The sequence below is a fragment of the Ranitomeya imitator genome, chromosome 1, assembly GCF_032444005.1.
Source record: "Ranitomeya imitator isolate aRanImi1 chromosome 1, aRanImi1.pri, whole genome shotgun sequence".
NCBI classification, from domain to species: domain Eukaryota; kingdom Metazoa; phylum Chordata; class Amphibia; order Anura; family Dendrobatidae; genus Ranitomeya; species Ranitomeya imitator.
Window position 1 is genome coordinate 7,095,284 of NC_091282.1, and position 14,219 is coordinate 7,109,502.

At 41.7% G+C, this 14,219-nt stretch overlaps 1 protein-coding gene across 3 annotated transcripts in view; it reads left to right on the plus strand.

Annotated features, from left to right (window-relative positions):
* Nucleotides 1–4,835: 4,835 nt before the first annotated feature.
* LOC138658143 (C-type lectin domain family 7 member A-like) overlaps nt 4,836–14,219 on the plus strand; it is a 77,334-nt gene continuing 67,950 nt past the window's right edge. For 2 of the 3 annotated variants that reach the window (XM_069745685.1, XM_069745690.1), the window contains exon 1: nt 4,837–4,931. In XM_069745685.1, the coding sequence (XP_069601786.1) occupies nt 4,838–4,931 (94 nt within the window). In that variant the 5' untranslated portion in view covers nt 4,837. Of the gene's footprint in view, nt 4,932–14,219 lie in introns of all 3 variants that reach the window. The other variant, XM_069745679.1, reaches the window with a different exon arrangement.

A 14,219-nucleotide genomic window follows, 5' to 3' on the forward strand; every position in this document is an offset into this window, starting at 1 on the left:
GAGAGTACAAAGGAGGGCAACAAAATCAATAAAGGGGATGGGAGAACTACAATACCCAGATAGATTAGCGAAATTAGGATTATTTAGTCTAGAAAAAAGACGACTGAGGGGCGATCTAATAACCATGTATAAGTATATAAGGGGACAATACAAATATCTCGCTGAGGATCTGTTTATACCAAGGAAGGTGACGGGCACAAGGGGGCATTCTTTGCGTCTGGAGGAGAGAAGGTTTTTCCACCAACATAGAAGAGGATTCTTTACTGTTAGGGCAGTGAGAATCTGGAATTGCTTGCCTGAGGAGGTGGTGATGGCGAACTCAGTCGAGGGGTTCAAGAGAAGCCTAGATGTCTTCCTGGAGCAGAACAATATTGTATCATACAATTATTAGGTTCTGTAGAAGGACGTAGATCTGGGGATTTATTATGCTGGAATATAGGCTGAACTGGATGGACAAATGTCTTTTTTCGGCCTTACTAACTATGTTACCAAGTTACTATGTTACTATGTATGCATGCAACTTGTATTGAGACTTGTCAGATTCTGTCCTCTGCTTAAGGTAGTTGAACATTTTTGACAGATGACTTTGCGCTGATCAATTGGATGTTGTGTAAAAAAATGCCAGACTGCACTCTTTCTAGCATCGGATACTTTTTCAGGCATTGCAGACTGAGCTTTAACCGGATGGCCACGCTGTCCTCCAACAGGTTTTGGCTTTGCCACGCGTTTTGGGCAAGATACGGGCCCGGCAGATGGAACCTGTTGCGATGTTGATGCCTGCTGCGGCCCCTCCTCCTCCGCTTCAGAACTGCTGCCGCCTGCACCCTGTTCCCCCAATGGCTGCCAATCGGGGTCAAGAACTGGGTCATCTATTATCTCTTCTTGTAGCTCGTGTGCAACTTCGTCTGTGTCACCGTGTCGTTCGGTGGTATAGCGTTCGTGATGGGGCAACATAGTCTCATCAGGGTCTGATTCTTGATCATTACCCTGCGAGGGCAATGTTGTGGTCTGAGTCAGAGGACCAGCATAGTAGTCTGGCTGTGGCTGTGCATCAGTGCACTCCATGTCAGATTCAACTTGTAATGGGCATGGACTGTTAACTGCTTCACTTTCTAAGCCAGGGACGGTATGTGTAAAGAGCTCCATGGAGTAACCCGTTGTGTCGCCTGCTGCATTCTTCTCTGTTGTTGTTTTTGCTGAAGAGGACAAGGAAGCGACTTGTCCCTGACCGTGAACATCCACTAACGACGCGCTGCTTTGACATTTACCAGTTTCACGAGAGGAGGCAAAAGAGCTAGAGGCTGAGTCAGCAAGATAAGCCAAAACTTGCTCTTGCTGCTCCGGCTTTAAAAGCGGTTTTCCTACTCCCAGAAAAGGGAGCGTTCGAGGCATTGTGTAGCCAGACGACGAACCTGGCTCCACAGCTCCAGACTTAGGTGCAATATTTTTTTTCCCACGACCAGCTGATGCTCCACCACTACCACTACCCTCATTACCAGCTGACAATGAACGCCCCCGGCCACGACCTCTTCCACCAGACTTCCTCATTGTTTTAAAAACGTAAACAAACTAACGGTATTTGTTGCTGTCACACAACTTACACGGTGAGCTATAACTTCAGTATGATTTAGCTACCCCTTTACAGGTGAGTGAGACCACAACGAAAATCAGGCACAATGTTACACACTCTGTTGTTGGTGGCAACAAATGAGAGAGATGCCACACACGCAGGACTGTCACTGAAGCACAAATGTAAATATTAATCTCCCACTGATTTGTTTTTTTTTTTTTTTTCAGGGAGACTTTAGGAAAAAAAAAATAGAATAAAATGATTTTTTCAGGAAGAATTTAGAAACCAAATAAAATAAAATGATTTTTTCAGGGAGAATTTAGAAAACAAATAAAACAAAAAAAGGCTTTCTACGGCCCACTGAGTGAGAGATGACGCACACAGGAGTCAGGAGTGGCACACAAGCCCAGAGGCCAATATTTATCTCCCACTGATTGATGTAGTGATTTTTTCAGGTAGATTTTGGAACCCAAATCAAGCTAAAAAAATAATAGTCTTTCTATGGCCCACAATTGGAGAGAGAGAGAGAGATGGCACACCCAGGAGTCAAGACTGGCACACAAGCAGAAAGGGCAATATTAATCTCCCACTGATTTGTTTTTTTTTTTTTTTTCAGGGAGACTTTAGGAAAAAAAAATAATAGAATAAAATGATTTTTTCAGGAAGAATTTAGAAACCAAATAAAATAAAATGATTTTTTCAGGGAGAATTTAGAAAACAAATAAAACAAAAAAAGGCTTTCTATGGCCCACTGAGTGAGAGATGACGCACACAGGAGTCAGGAGTGGCACACAAGCCCAGAGGCCAATATTTATCTCCCACTGATTGATGTAGGGATTTTTTCAGGTAGATTTTGGAACCTAAATCAAGCTAAAAAAATAATAGGCTTTCTATGGCCCACAATTGGAGAGAGAGAGAGAGAGATGGCACACCCAGGAGTCAAGACTGGCACACAAGCAGAAAGGGCAATATTAATCTCCCACTGATTTGTTTTTTTTGTTTTTTTCAGGGAGACTTTAGGAAAAAAAAAATAGAATAAAATGATTTTTTCAGGAAGAATTTAGAAACCAAATAAAATAAAATGATTTTTTCAGGGAGAATTTAGAAAACAAATAAAACAAAAAAAAGGCTTTCTACGGCCCACTGAGTGAGAGATGACGCACACAGGAGTCAGGAGTGGCACACAAGCCCAGAGGCCAATATTAATCTCCCACTTTTTATTTTTTTTCAGGGAAAATTTATAAACCCAATAAAAAAATAAATAAATAGGCTTTCTATGGCCCACTATCTGAGAGACAGAGAGAGATGGCACGCTTAGGACTGGCACACAAGCCCAAAGGCCAATATTAATCTCCCTTTTTTTTTTCAGGGAGAATTTATAAAACCAAAAAAAAAAACATAAATAGGCTTTCTATGGCCCACTATTTGTGAGAGAGATGGCACGCTCAGGACTGGCACACAAGCCCAGAGGCCAATATTAATCTCCCACTTTTTTTTTTTTTGTTCCAGGGAAAATTTATAAACCCAATAAAAAAAATAATAAATAGGCTTTCTATGGCCCACTATCTGAGAGAGAGAGATGGCACGCTTAGGACTGGCACACAAGCCCAAAGGCCAATATTAATCTCCCACTGATTGATTTATTGATTTTTTCAGGTTGAATTTAGAACCCAAATAAAGCAAAAAAAAAAAAAAATAGGCTTTCTATGGCCCACTGAGTGATGATGCACACAGGAGTAAGGAGTGGCACACAAGCCGTGAGGCCAATATTTTTCTCCCACTGATTGATGTAGTGATTTTTTCAGGTAGAATTTAGAACCCAAATCAAGCAAAAAAATAAATAGGCTTTCTATGGCCCACTGAGTGAGAGATGGCACAGACAGGGATGGCACTCTAGCAGAAATGTCAATCTTAATCTCCCACAAAAAAAAAAAACAGGGAGTGTCCTTCAATTACTATCTCCCTGCAGTAATCTCAGCCAGGTATGGCAGGCAGCAATAAGGAGTGGACTGATGCACAATTTAAATAAAAAGTGTGGACAAACAAACAAGATAGCTGTGCAGAAAGGAAGGAACAAGAGGATTTGTGCTTTGAAAAAAGCAGTTGGTTTGCACAGCGGCGTACACACAGCAATGCAGCTATCAGGAGCCTTCTAGGGCAGCCCAATGAGCCACAGCGCTGAGGAAAAAAAATAAAGTAGGTTCCACTGTCCCTGCAAACAAAAGGTGGTGTTGGGCAGTGGAAATCGCTACAGCACAAGCGGTTTTGTGGTTAATGGACCCTGCCTAACGCTATCCCTGCTTCTGACGAAGCGGCAGCAACCTCTCCCTAAGCTCAGATCAGCAGCAGTAAGATGGCGGTCGGCGGGAACTCCCCTTTATAGCCCCTGTGACGCCGCAGACAGCAAGCCAATCACTGCAATGCCCTTCTCTAAGATGGTGGGGACCAGGACCTATGTCATCACGCTGCCCACACTCTGCGTTTACCTTCATTGGCTGAGAAATGGCGCTTTTCGCGTCATTGAAACACGACTTTGGCGCGAAAGTCGCGTACCGCATGGCCGACCCCGCACAGGGATCGGGTCGGGTTTCATGAAACTCGACTTTGCCAAAAGTCGGCGACTTTTAAAAATGAACGACCCGTTTCGCTCAACCCTAGTATTAATGTTTTACATTCTGACGTAATGTTGCATAAACTAATAAAGCATTTTTACTTTTGGACATTAACCAGATGGTTTAAGATTCATTTTTTAGCAGGTTTTATCCAAAAACACAGTGGAGCCCGGGTTGTCCTGTGGGCCGTAGCATGAAGGTGCTAAAATTGCTCCTGTAGGATGATGTCTGGGTGTTATTAGATATATCGGGGCCCCCAGATTAAATCCTGGAGGCTGATTATAGTGACTGTTTACTTTTCTATTTTACTCGTATAGTGTTTGTGTTTTTTATACATTTTTTATCTTCGATAACATTGTTTGAAATTCTATTTTTGCACATTTTTATCTTTGTGTCTTTTTTAAACACATTTTTTTTGTCTAAAAATCATTTTTTTCGGTTAGGTTTCATTACAAAAAAGTTTTTGTCTTTTGATGTTTACATAACGATAGTAGCAAAAATGGTGAGAAGTTCTTCTAATTCTTCCTCTTTCATTAAGTTTCCTAGATGGTGGTTTCTGGTATTTTGCATTTCCTGTCATTTTCTCTTATTATTTTCTGTTCCATGTTTCTAGCCTCATTATAATAACATGTTTGTTACTTTCCTTCCTCTTTTCATGCAGCCGGTGATCAGGACAGATATGGCCCACGATGTGACTTACGCCGACCTGAGATTTGTTGAAGTCCTGCAAAAGGAGAAGGAACATTCCGGTGAGTTATTTTATTTTTTTTATCAGCATCTCTACAATCTACAGACTTCGATCCAGTCAGACACGACCTTGTACCGTTGTCACAATCACACAATTGGATACAATATTACAGTATATGTCGTCATACAGACACGAAACGGTCAGGTACAAGTCACATACAGTCACATACTGTGGAGGTAAGGGAGTGAGGAAGAATAATTACACACTGGATTGTGCAAGTCTCCAAATCTCATGGAAGTGGCAAAAAATATAACACTAGACCAAAGAATAATCAATAGATGTGCGGGTCGGGGGGCACTTGGGGAATACTGGTCACAAAATAATGAATTCACCTCTCCTGTAATAACATGTTTAGTGGAGGGGCTACAAGGACACTGAACAGAAGGAAGGAGAATTGACATGATCTTATGCCATAAAATATGACAAAGTCCGGAGTATAAAAGTACAAAACAAATGGAAGATGTGAAGAAACCAGATTGTATCTTAATTTCCCAGACAACCATGTTTTTACAAACCAAAATAATTTACTTTTTATCTGTATATTGGCTTGTGGATTTAAGTGTTTATGTCTGGTGGGTCAAGAAGACCAACTTGCAAACTGATATACTATCTAACACACTGTGTAAGTCTGTAATAGTGACTGTACATAGGGTGTGTCAAGCTTTGTTTATTGATGTATGCTGATACGCTAATTGTGCATTGAAATCTGAAACCAGCTTGGTGACTTCTAAAGCAGAGAGGGAAAGACTGTGCAAATAGATTGAATGGTCAAGTAGTGCTACATGATCACATCACCATTGTTTACCTTATCTTGATGTTGGACTGAAGGACACTGGGTAAATCTAAAACTAGATCACATGCCTCCAGTATTAGGCTAGGTTCCCATTGCGTTAATGGGACCGCGCTAATGGACAGCGTTGCACGGCGAAATTAACGCCGTGCAACGCGTCCGTTAGCGCGCCCATTAACAGCAATGGGGACGAGCATCACTAGCGCGTGCCATTTTCAGCACGCACTAGCGATGTGCCGGTGTTTTGTGTCGTGCCGCGGACGCTGCTTGCAGCGTCCGAGGCGCACCCGCAGTCCGTTCCCCGCTCTCGCAGATCGGAGATCTGCGAGAGCGGGGACGTTTAACGCGACCCCTTTAAAACACATTGCGTTAGCGCAATCCGCTAGCGCTAGGCGCTAAACGGATTGCACTAACGCAATCTGAACCTAGCCTAAAAGAGACTTGTAGAGTTGGTGCGACTCTTTAGGATCTCAGCTGAGGGTGCATCGGACCCAGCTGAAAGAACACAGCACTGCTATTGGATATCTCCCTACGCTTGTTGTTACCTCCTCTCTGCGTGTGCAACACAGGTGGAGTATCGACCCTGGGAGCTCTGACGTAACATCTACCATTATCCTGGCGAGTCGTGGTCCATGCAGTCTTGCTAAAGGCAGCCGGGCCAGCGGACGAGAGCACCCACTGACCCAGTTTCTCCACAGAAGACTATTATAATCATCCTCAATATGACCTGCGCACAATATATAGAGACAATGAAGTCATACAAGAGGGAGGACACAAAGAAACAATACAAGAGGGAGGAGATGGGGAAATAATACAAGAGGGAGGAGATAAGGAAATAATACAAGAGGGAGGAGATAAGGAAATAATACAAGAGGGAGGAGGTGAGGAAATAATACAAGAAGGAGGAGATGAGGAAATAATACAAGAGGGAGGAGATAAGGAAATAATACAAGAGGGAGGAGATAAGGAAATAATATAAGAGGGAGGAGATGAGGAAATAATATAAGAGGGAGGACGGGAGGAAATAGTACAAGAGGGAGGAGGTGAGGAAATAATATAAGAGGGAGGACGGGAGGAAATAGTACAAGAGGGAGGAGATGAGGAAATAATACACAAGGGAGGAGGTTATGAAATAATACAAGAGGGAGGAGACGAGGAAATAATACAAGAGGGAGGAGACGAGGAAATAATACAAGAGGGAGGAGATGAGGAAATAATACAAGAGGGAGGATATGAGGAAATAATACAAGAGGGAGGAGGTGAGGAAATAATACAAGAAGGAGGAGACGAGGAAATAATACAAGAGGGAGGAGGTGAGGAAATAATATAAGAGGGAGGAGATGAGGAAATATTATAAGAGGGAGGGCGGGAGGAAATAGTACAAGAGGGAGGAGATGAGGAAATAATACAAGAGGGAGGAGATAAGGAAATAATATAAGAGGGAGGAGAAGAGGAAATAATACAAGAAGGAGGAGAAGAGGAAATAATACAAGAAGGAGGAGAAGAGGAAATAATACAAGAGGGAAGAGGCGATGAAATAATACAAGATGGAGGAGAGAAGGAAATAATACAAGAGGGAGGAGGCAATGAAACAATACAAGAGGGAGGCAAGGAAAAATACCAGAGGCTGGAGATGAGGAAATAACACAAGAGGGAGGAGACGAGGAAATAATACAAGAGGGTGGAGACAATGATAGAATACAAGAGGGAGAAGAGAAGGAAACAATACAAGAGGGAGGATGTGAGGAAATAAAACAAGACGGAGGAGGGAAGGAAATAATAAAAGAGTGAGGAGGCGAGGAAATAATACAAGAGGGAGGAGAGAAGAAAGAGGGAGGAGCACTGCACATGCGCCCACTATTTTCTTCCAGGAAGATGACGTGGAGGGCTGCGGGATGGAGCAGGAGGGTCTGGGGATGGTGCAGGTACCGGGGGGGCTCGGGGGACACCATTTCTCTCTCCTCTAGTATCTAGTATGCTAGATCATATCCGAGGAGAGTGAAATTAATGGAAAATCTAATTTTTTTTGTGATAATGTGACTGGAGACAGTAAAAACCGACCCGAATCCTGTTCTCCAGAGTCTTAGATACCCCTGGTAGCCGAGACCACGGAGATTTTCCAATGCTGGAGGGCACCATATACAAATTTCTCAGCACCACTAAAAAGTGGCGCTCAGGAATAAGTACCCTTAACTGTCACCGTTAAAAGGCGTATCAGCGGTAGTTTAGGGGTTAAGGATCACATAATAACAGGGTCTAAACTGAAGAATCAATGTGGTGCCAATATTCGAAAAGGGACATAATCGGAGACTGGAAATTACAGGCCGGTAAGAGTAACCTCTACTGTGTTACCATCCTTGAGGGTTTCCTTAGAGACACTATCCTGGAAGATCTCACTGAGAATACCCTGATGACCCAACATCACGTGGGTTTATGAGGGATCGGTCCTGTGATCGGCTTCTATGAGGAGGTAAGGTCCAGACTGGAGCAGGGGAGCACTTTGTATACTGTCTATATGAACTTTTCACAGATCTGTTATACAGAAGCACATAAAAGGTTGGTATAGAAAAAAGAGCAATCGGACAAGTGAAAAGTATGTGTAATTGGGTTCACAACTGGTTATTATTAGAGATGACCTATCATCTCTAATAATAACCAGTTGTGAACCCAATTACACATACTTTTTATCAGAAGGATTCCACGGGGGGTCAGTATTGGGCCCTCTTCTTTTTAACATATTTGTCAATGATGTTGTAAGAGGCATACAGAGCAGAATTTCAATATTTGCAGGTGATGCTAAACTCTGCAGGGTAATTTACACAGAGGAGGGCAATTTAATATTAAGGAGGAATTATGTAAATTGGAGTTTAGGGTGAGAAATGGCAATTGAATTTTAACGAAGATAAATGTAAAGACATGCACCTGGGCAGAGGACATAAAATGTACATTTATGTGCTAAATTGTAAAACACTGGGCAAAACTATCACTGCAAAAGACCTGGGTGTATGGGTGGGTGACAAACTCACATTTAGTGCCCAGTGTCAGGCAGCTGCTACAAAGGAAAATAAAATAATGGGATTTGCTAAAAAAGGCAGAGGTATGCTAGATCATATCCGAGATGACGAGAACATAGTTTTGTCTCTGCACAAGGCACCATTGAGGACCCACTTATATACTGTGTACTGTACTGAGCCCCGCGTATAAGGACAGAGCAGAGCTAAAGTGGGTGCAGAGAAGAGCAACCAAGGTTATTAAGGGAATGGGAGACTGCAGAAGACGGGTTACTAAACTTGGGGTTATTCAGTTTGGAAAAGCAGAAGCTTAGGAGCCATCTTATTACATTGACAATACAGAGATCTGCATAATGACTGGTTTACACGTAAACTTACGGCGGTGACAAAGAGGAATCCACAACGTCTAGAAGAAAGAAGATAAAATCATAATCACATATGGCTATTCTTTACTGTAAGAGCAGTGAGACTGCGGATTCTTTATTGTAAGAGCAGTGAGACTATGGAATCTTTAATGTAACATAGTAACATAGTTAGTAAGGCCGAAAAAAGACATTTGTCCATCCAGTTCAGCCTATATTCCATCATAATAAATCCCCAGATCTACGTCCTTCTACAGAACCTAATAATTGTATGATACAATATTGTTCTGCTCCAGGAAGACATCCAGGCCTCTCTTGAACCCCTCGACTGAGTTCGCCATCACCACCTCCTCAGGCAAGCAATTCCAGATTCTCACTGCCCTAACAGTAAAGAATCCTCTTCTATGTTGGTGGAAAAACCTTCTCTCCTCCAGACGCAAAGAATGCCCCCTTGTGCCCGTCACCTTCCTTGGTATAAACAGATCCTCAGCGAGATATTTGTATTGTCCCCTTATATACTTATACATGGTTATTAGATCGCCCCTCAGTCGTCTTTTTTCTAGACTAAATAATCCTAATTTCGCTAATCTATCTGGGTATTGTAGTTCTCCCATCCCCTTTATTAATTTTGTTGCCCTCCTTTGTACTCTCTCTAGTTCCATTATATCCTTCCTGAGCACCGGTGCCCAAAACTGGACACAGTACTCCATGTGCGGTCTAACTAGGGATTTGTACAGAGGCAGTATAATGCTCTCATCATGTGTATCCAGACCTCTTTTAATGCACCCCATGATCCTGTTTGCCTTGGCAGCTGCTGCCTGGCACTGGCTGCTCCAGGTAAGTTTATCATTAACTAGGATCCCCAAGTCCTTCTCCCTGTCAGATTTACCCAGTGGTTTCCCGTTCAGTGTGTAATGGTGATATTGATTCCCTCTTCCCATGTGTATAACCTTACATTTATCATTGTTAAACCTCATCTGCCACCTTTCAGCCCAAGTTTCCAACTTATCCAGATCCATCTGTAGCAGAATACTATCTTCTCTTGTATTAACTGCTTTACATAGTTTTGTATCATCTGCAAATATCGATATTTTACTGTGTAAACCTTCTACCAGATCATTAATGAATATGTTGAAGAGAACAGGTCCCAATACTGACCCCTGCGGTACCCCACTGATCACAGCGACCCAGTTAGAGACTATACCATTTATAACCACCCTCTGCTTTCTATCACTAAGCCAGTTACTAACCCATTTACACACATTTTCCCCCAGACCAAGCATTCTCATTTTGTGTACCAACCTCTTGTGCGGCACGGTATCAAACGCTTTGGAAAAATCGAGATATACCACGTCCAATGACTCACCGTGGTCCAGCCTATAGCTTACCTCTTCATAAAAACTGATTAGATTGGTTTGACAGGAGCGATTTCTCATAAACCCATGCTGATATGGAGTTACACAGTTATTCTCATTGAGATAATCCAGAATAACATCCCTCAGAAACCCTTCAAATATTTTACCAACAATAGAGGTTAGACTTACTGGCCTATAATTTCCAGGTTCACTTTTAGAGCCCTTTTTGAATATTGGCACCACATTTGCTATGCGCCAATCCTGCGGAACAGACCCTGTCGCTATAGAGTCACTAAAAATAAGAAATAATGGTTTATCCATTACATTACTTAGTTCTCTTAGTACTCGTGGGTGTATGCCATCCGGACCCGGAGATTTATCTATTTTAATCTTATTTAGCCGGTTTCGCACCTCTTCTTGGGTTAGATTGGTGACCCTTAATATAGGGTTTTCATTGTTTCTTGGGATTTCACCTAGCATTTCATTTTCCACCGTGAATACCGTGGAGAAGAAGGTGTTTAATATGTTAGCTTTTTCCTCGTCATCTACAACCATTCTTTCCTCACTATTTTTTAAGGGGCCTACATTTTCAGTTTTTATTCTTTTACTATTGATATAGTTGAAGAACAGTTTGGGATTAGTTTTACTCTCCTTAGCAATGTGCTTCTCTGTTTCCTTTTTGGCAGCTTTAATTAGTTTTTTAGATAAAGTATTTTTCTCCCTATAGTTTTTTAGAGCTTCAATGGTGCCATCCTGCTTTAGTAGTGCAAATGCTTTCTTTTTACTGTTAATTGCCTGTCTTACTTCTTTGTTTAGCCACATTGGGTTTTTCCTATTTCTAGTCCTTTTATTCCCACAAGGTATAAACCGCTTACACTGCCTATTTAGGATGTTCTTAAACATTTCCCATTTATTATCTGTATTCTCATTTCTGAGGATATTGTCCCAGTCTACCAGATTAAGGGCATCTCTAAGCTGTTCAAACTTTGCCTTCCTAAAGTTCAATGTTTTTGTGACTCCCTGACAAGTCCCCCTAGTGAAAGACAGGTGAAACTGCACAATATTGTGGTCGCTATTTCCTAAATGCCCGACCACCTGCAGATTTGTTATTCTGTCAGGTCTATTAGATAGTATTAGGTCTAAAAGTGCTGCTCCTCTGGTTGGATTCTGCACCAATTGTGAAAGATAATTTTTCTTGGTTATTAGCAGAAACCTGTTGCCTTTATGGGTTTCACAGGTTTCTGTTTCCCAGTTAATATCCGGGTAGTTAAAGTCCCCCATAACCAGGACCTCATTATGGGTTGCAGCTTCATCTATCTGCTTTAGAAGTAGACTTTCCATGGTTTCTGTTATATTTGGGGGTTTGTAACAGACCCCAATGAGAATTTTGTTACCATTTTTCCCTCCATGAATTTCAACCCATATGGACTCGACATCCTCATTTCCTTCGCTAATATCCTCCCTTAAAGTGGACTTTAGACAAGACTTTACATAGAGACAAACCCCTCCTCCTCTCCGATTTTTACGATCCTTTCTAAACAGACTGTAACCCTGTAAGTTAACTGCCCAGTCATAGCTTTCATCTAACCATGTCTCGGTTATTCCCACTATGTCAAAGTTACCTGTTAATGTGACAGCAGTGACGCTATGGATTCTTTACTGTAAGAGCAGTGAGACTCTGGATTCTTTATTGTGACAGCAGTGAGACTATGGATTCTTTACTGTAAGAGCAGTGAGACTCTGGATTCTTTACTGTGACAGTAGTGAGACTATGGATTCTTTGCTGTAAGAGCAGTGAGACAATGGATTCTTTACTGTACAGCAGTGAGACTATGGATTCTTTACTGAAAGAGCAGTGACACTATGGAATCTTTACTGTGACAGCAGTGAGACTATGGATTCTTTACTGTAATAGCAGTGAGACTCTGGATTCTTTACTGTAAGAGCAGTGAGACTCTGGATTCTTTACTGTAAGAGCAGTGAGACTCTGGATTCTTTACTGTAAGAGCAGTGAGACTCTGGATTCTTTACTGTAAGAGCAGTGAGACTCTGGATTCTTTACTGTAAGAGCAGTGAGACTCTGGATTCTTTACTATAAGAGCAGTGAGACTCTGGATTCTTTACTGTAAGAGCAGTGAGACTATGGATTCTTTACTGTAAGAGCAGTGAGACTCTGGTTATGGTTTCTGAGTCTGTGATGGACTTTGATCTGGGGAACTTGTCTGATTGTTGCTTGTGGAGTCAGAAGGAATTTTTCCCCTAATATGGGGCTATTAATCTCTGCCTTTTGGGGTTTTTATTTCCTCTAAATCAATGCGTCAGGCCACAGGTCATACGGTCATCATTATGTCAGTATTATACATCAGTATTTGTAAGGCAAAACCAGGAGTGGAACAAATAGCGGAAAAGAATAATAGAAACTCATCACCACTTCTGTATTATCACCCACTCCTGGTTTAGGCTACAATCAATACTGATGTAAAATACTGACCAAATACTGAGCGTGTGAACGTGGCCTGAAGGCAGTAAGTTGAACTTGATGGACTTCTTTCTACCTTCAATCCTAAAAACTATATAAACTATACGGTCACATAGGTTCCCATACGGATGAATACAGTCTGATATACCATCATTGGCTGGTATGAGTTTGGTGGCTTCATTTTCCTCTGTCCATCACAGTAAACACCAGATGGAGCTGAGCCCCTTTATGTGATCAATTCCCTCCTGTGTTACAGAGACCCCACATGAGAGAGACAGCCATTCCTTGGATGACACCTATGAAAATGTTGATAAGCCACCAAGAGAGATTGGATTCTTTACTGTGACAGAAGTGAGACTATGGATTCTTTACTGTAAGAGCAGTGAGACTATGGATTCTTTACTGTACAGCAGTGAGACTATGGATTCTTTACTGTAAGAGTAGTGATACTTTGGATTCTTTACTGTGACAGCAGGGAGACTATGGATTCTTTACTGTAAGAGCAGTGAGACTATGGATTATTTACTGTAAGAGTAGTGATACTTTGGATTTTTTACTGTGACAGCAGTGAGACTATGGATTCTTTACTGTAAGAGCAGTGAGACTATGGATTATTTACTGTAAAAGCAGTGAGACTATGGATTCTTTACTCTAAGAGCAGTGAGACTATGGAATCTTTACTGTGACAGCAGTGAGACAATGGATTCTTTACTGTAAGAGCAGTGAGACTCTGGGTTCTTTATTGTAAGGGCAGTGAGACTATTGATTCTTTACTGTAAGAGCAGTGAGACTCTGGATTCTTTACTGTAAAAGCAGTGAATCTATGGATTCTTTACTGTGACAGCAGTGAGACTATGGATTCTTTATTGTAAGAGCAATGAGACTCTGGATTCTTTACTGTAAGAGCAGTGAGACTCTAGATTATTTACTGTGACAGTAGTGAGACTCTGGATTCTTTACTGTAAGAGCAGTGAGACTATGGATTCTTTACTGTGACAGCAGTGAGACTATGTATTCTTTACTGTAAGAGCAGTGAGACCTGGATTCTTTACTGTAAGAGCAGTGAGACTATGGATTCTTTACTGTAAGAGCAGTTAGACTATGGATTCTTTACTGTAAGAGCAGTGAGGCTGTGGATTCTTCACTGTAAGAGCAGTGAGACTCTGGATTCTTTATTGTAAGAGCAGTGAAACTATGGATTATTTACTGTAAGAGCAGTGAGACTCTGGATTATTTACTGTAAGAGCAGTGAATCTATGGATTCTTTACTGTGGCAGCAGTGAGACTATGGA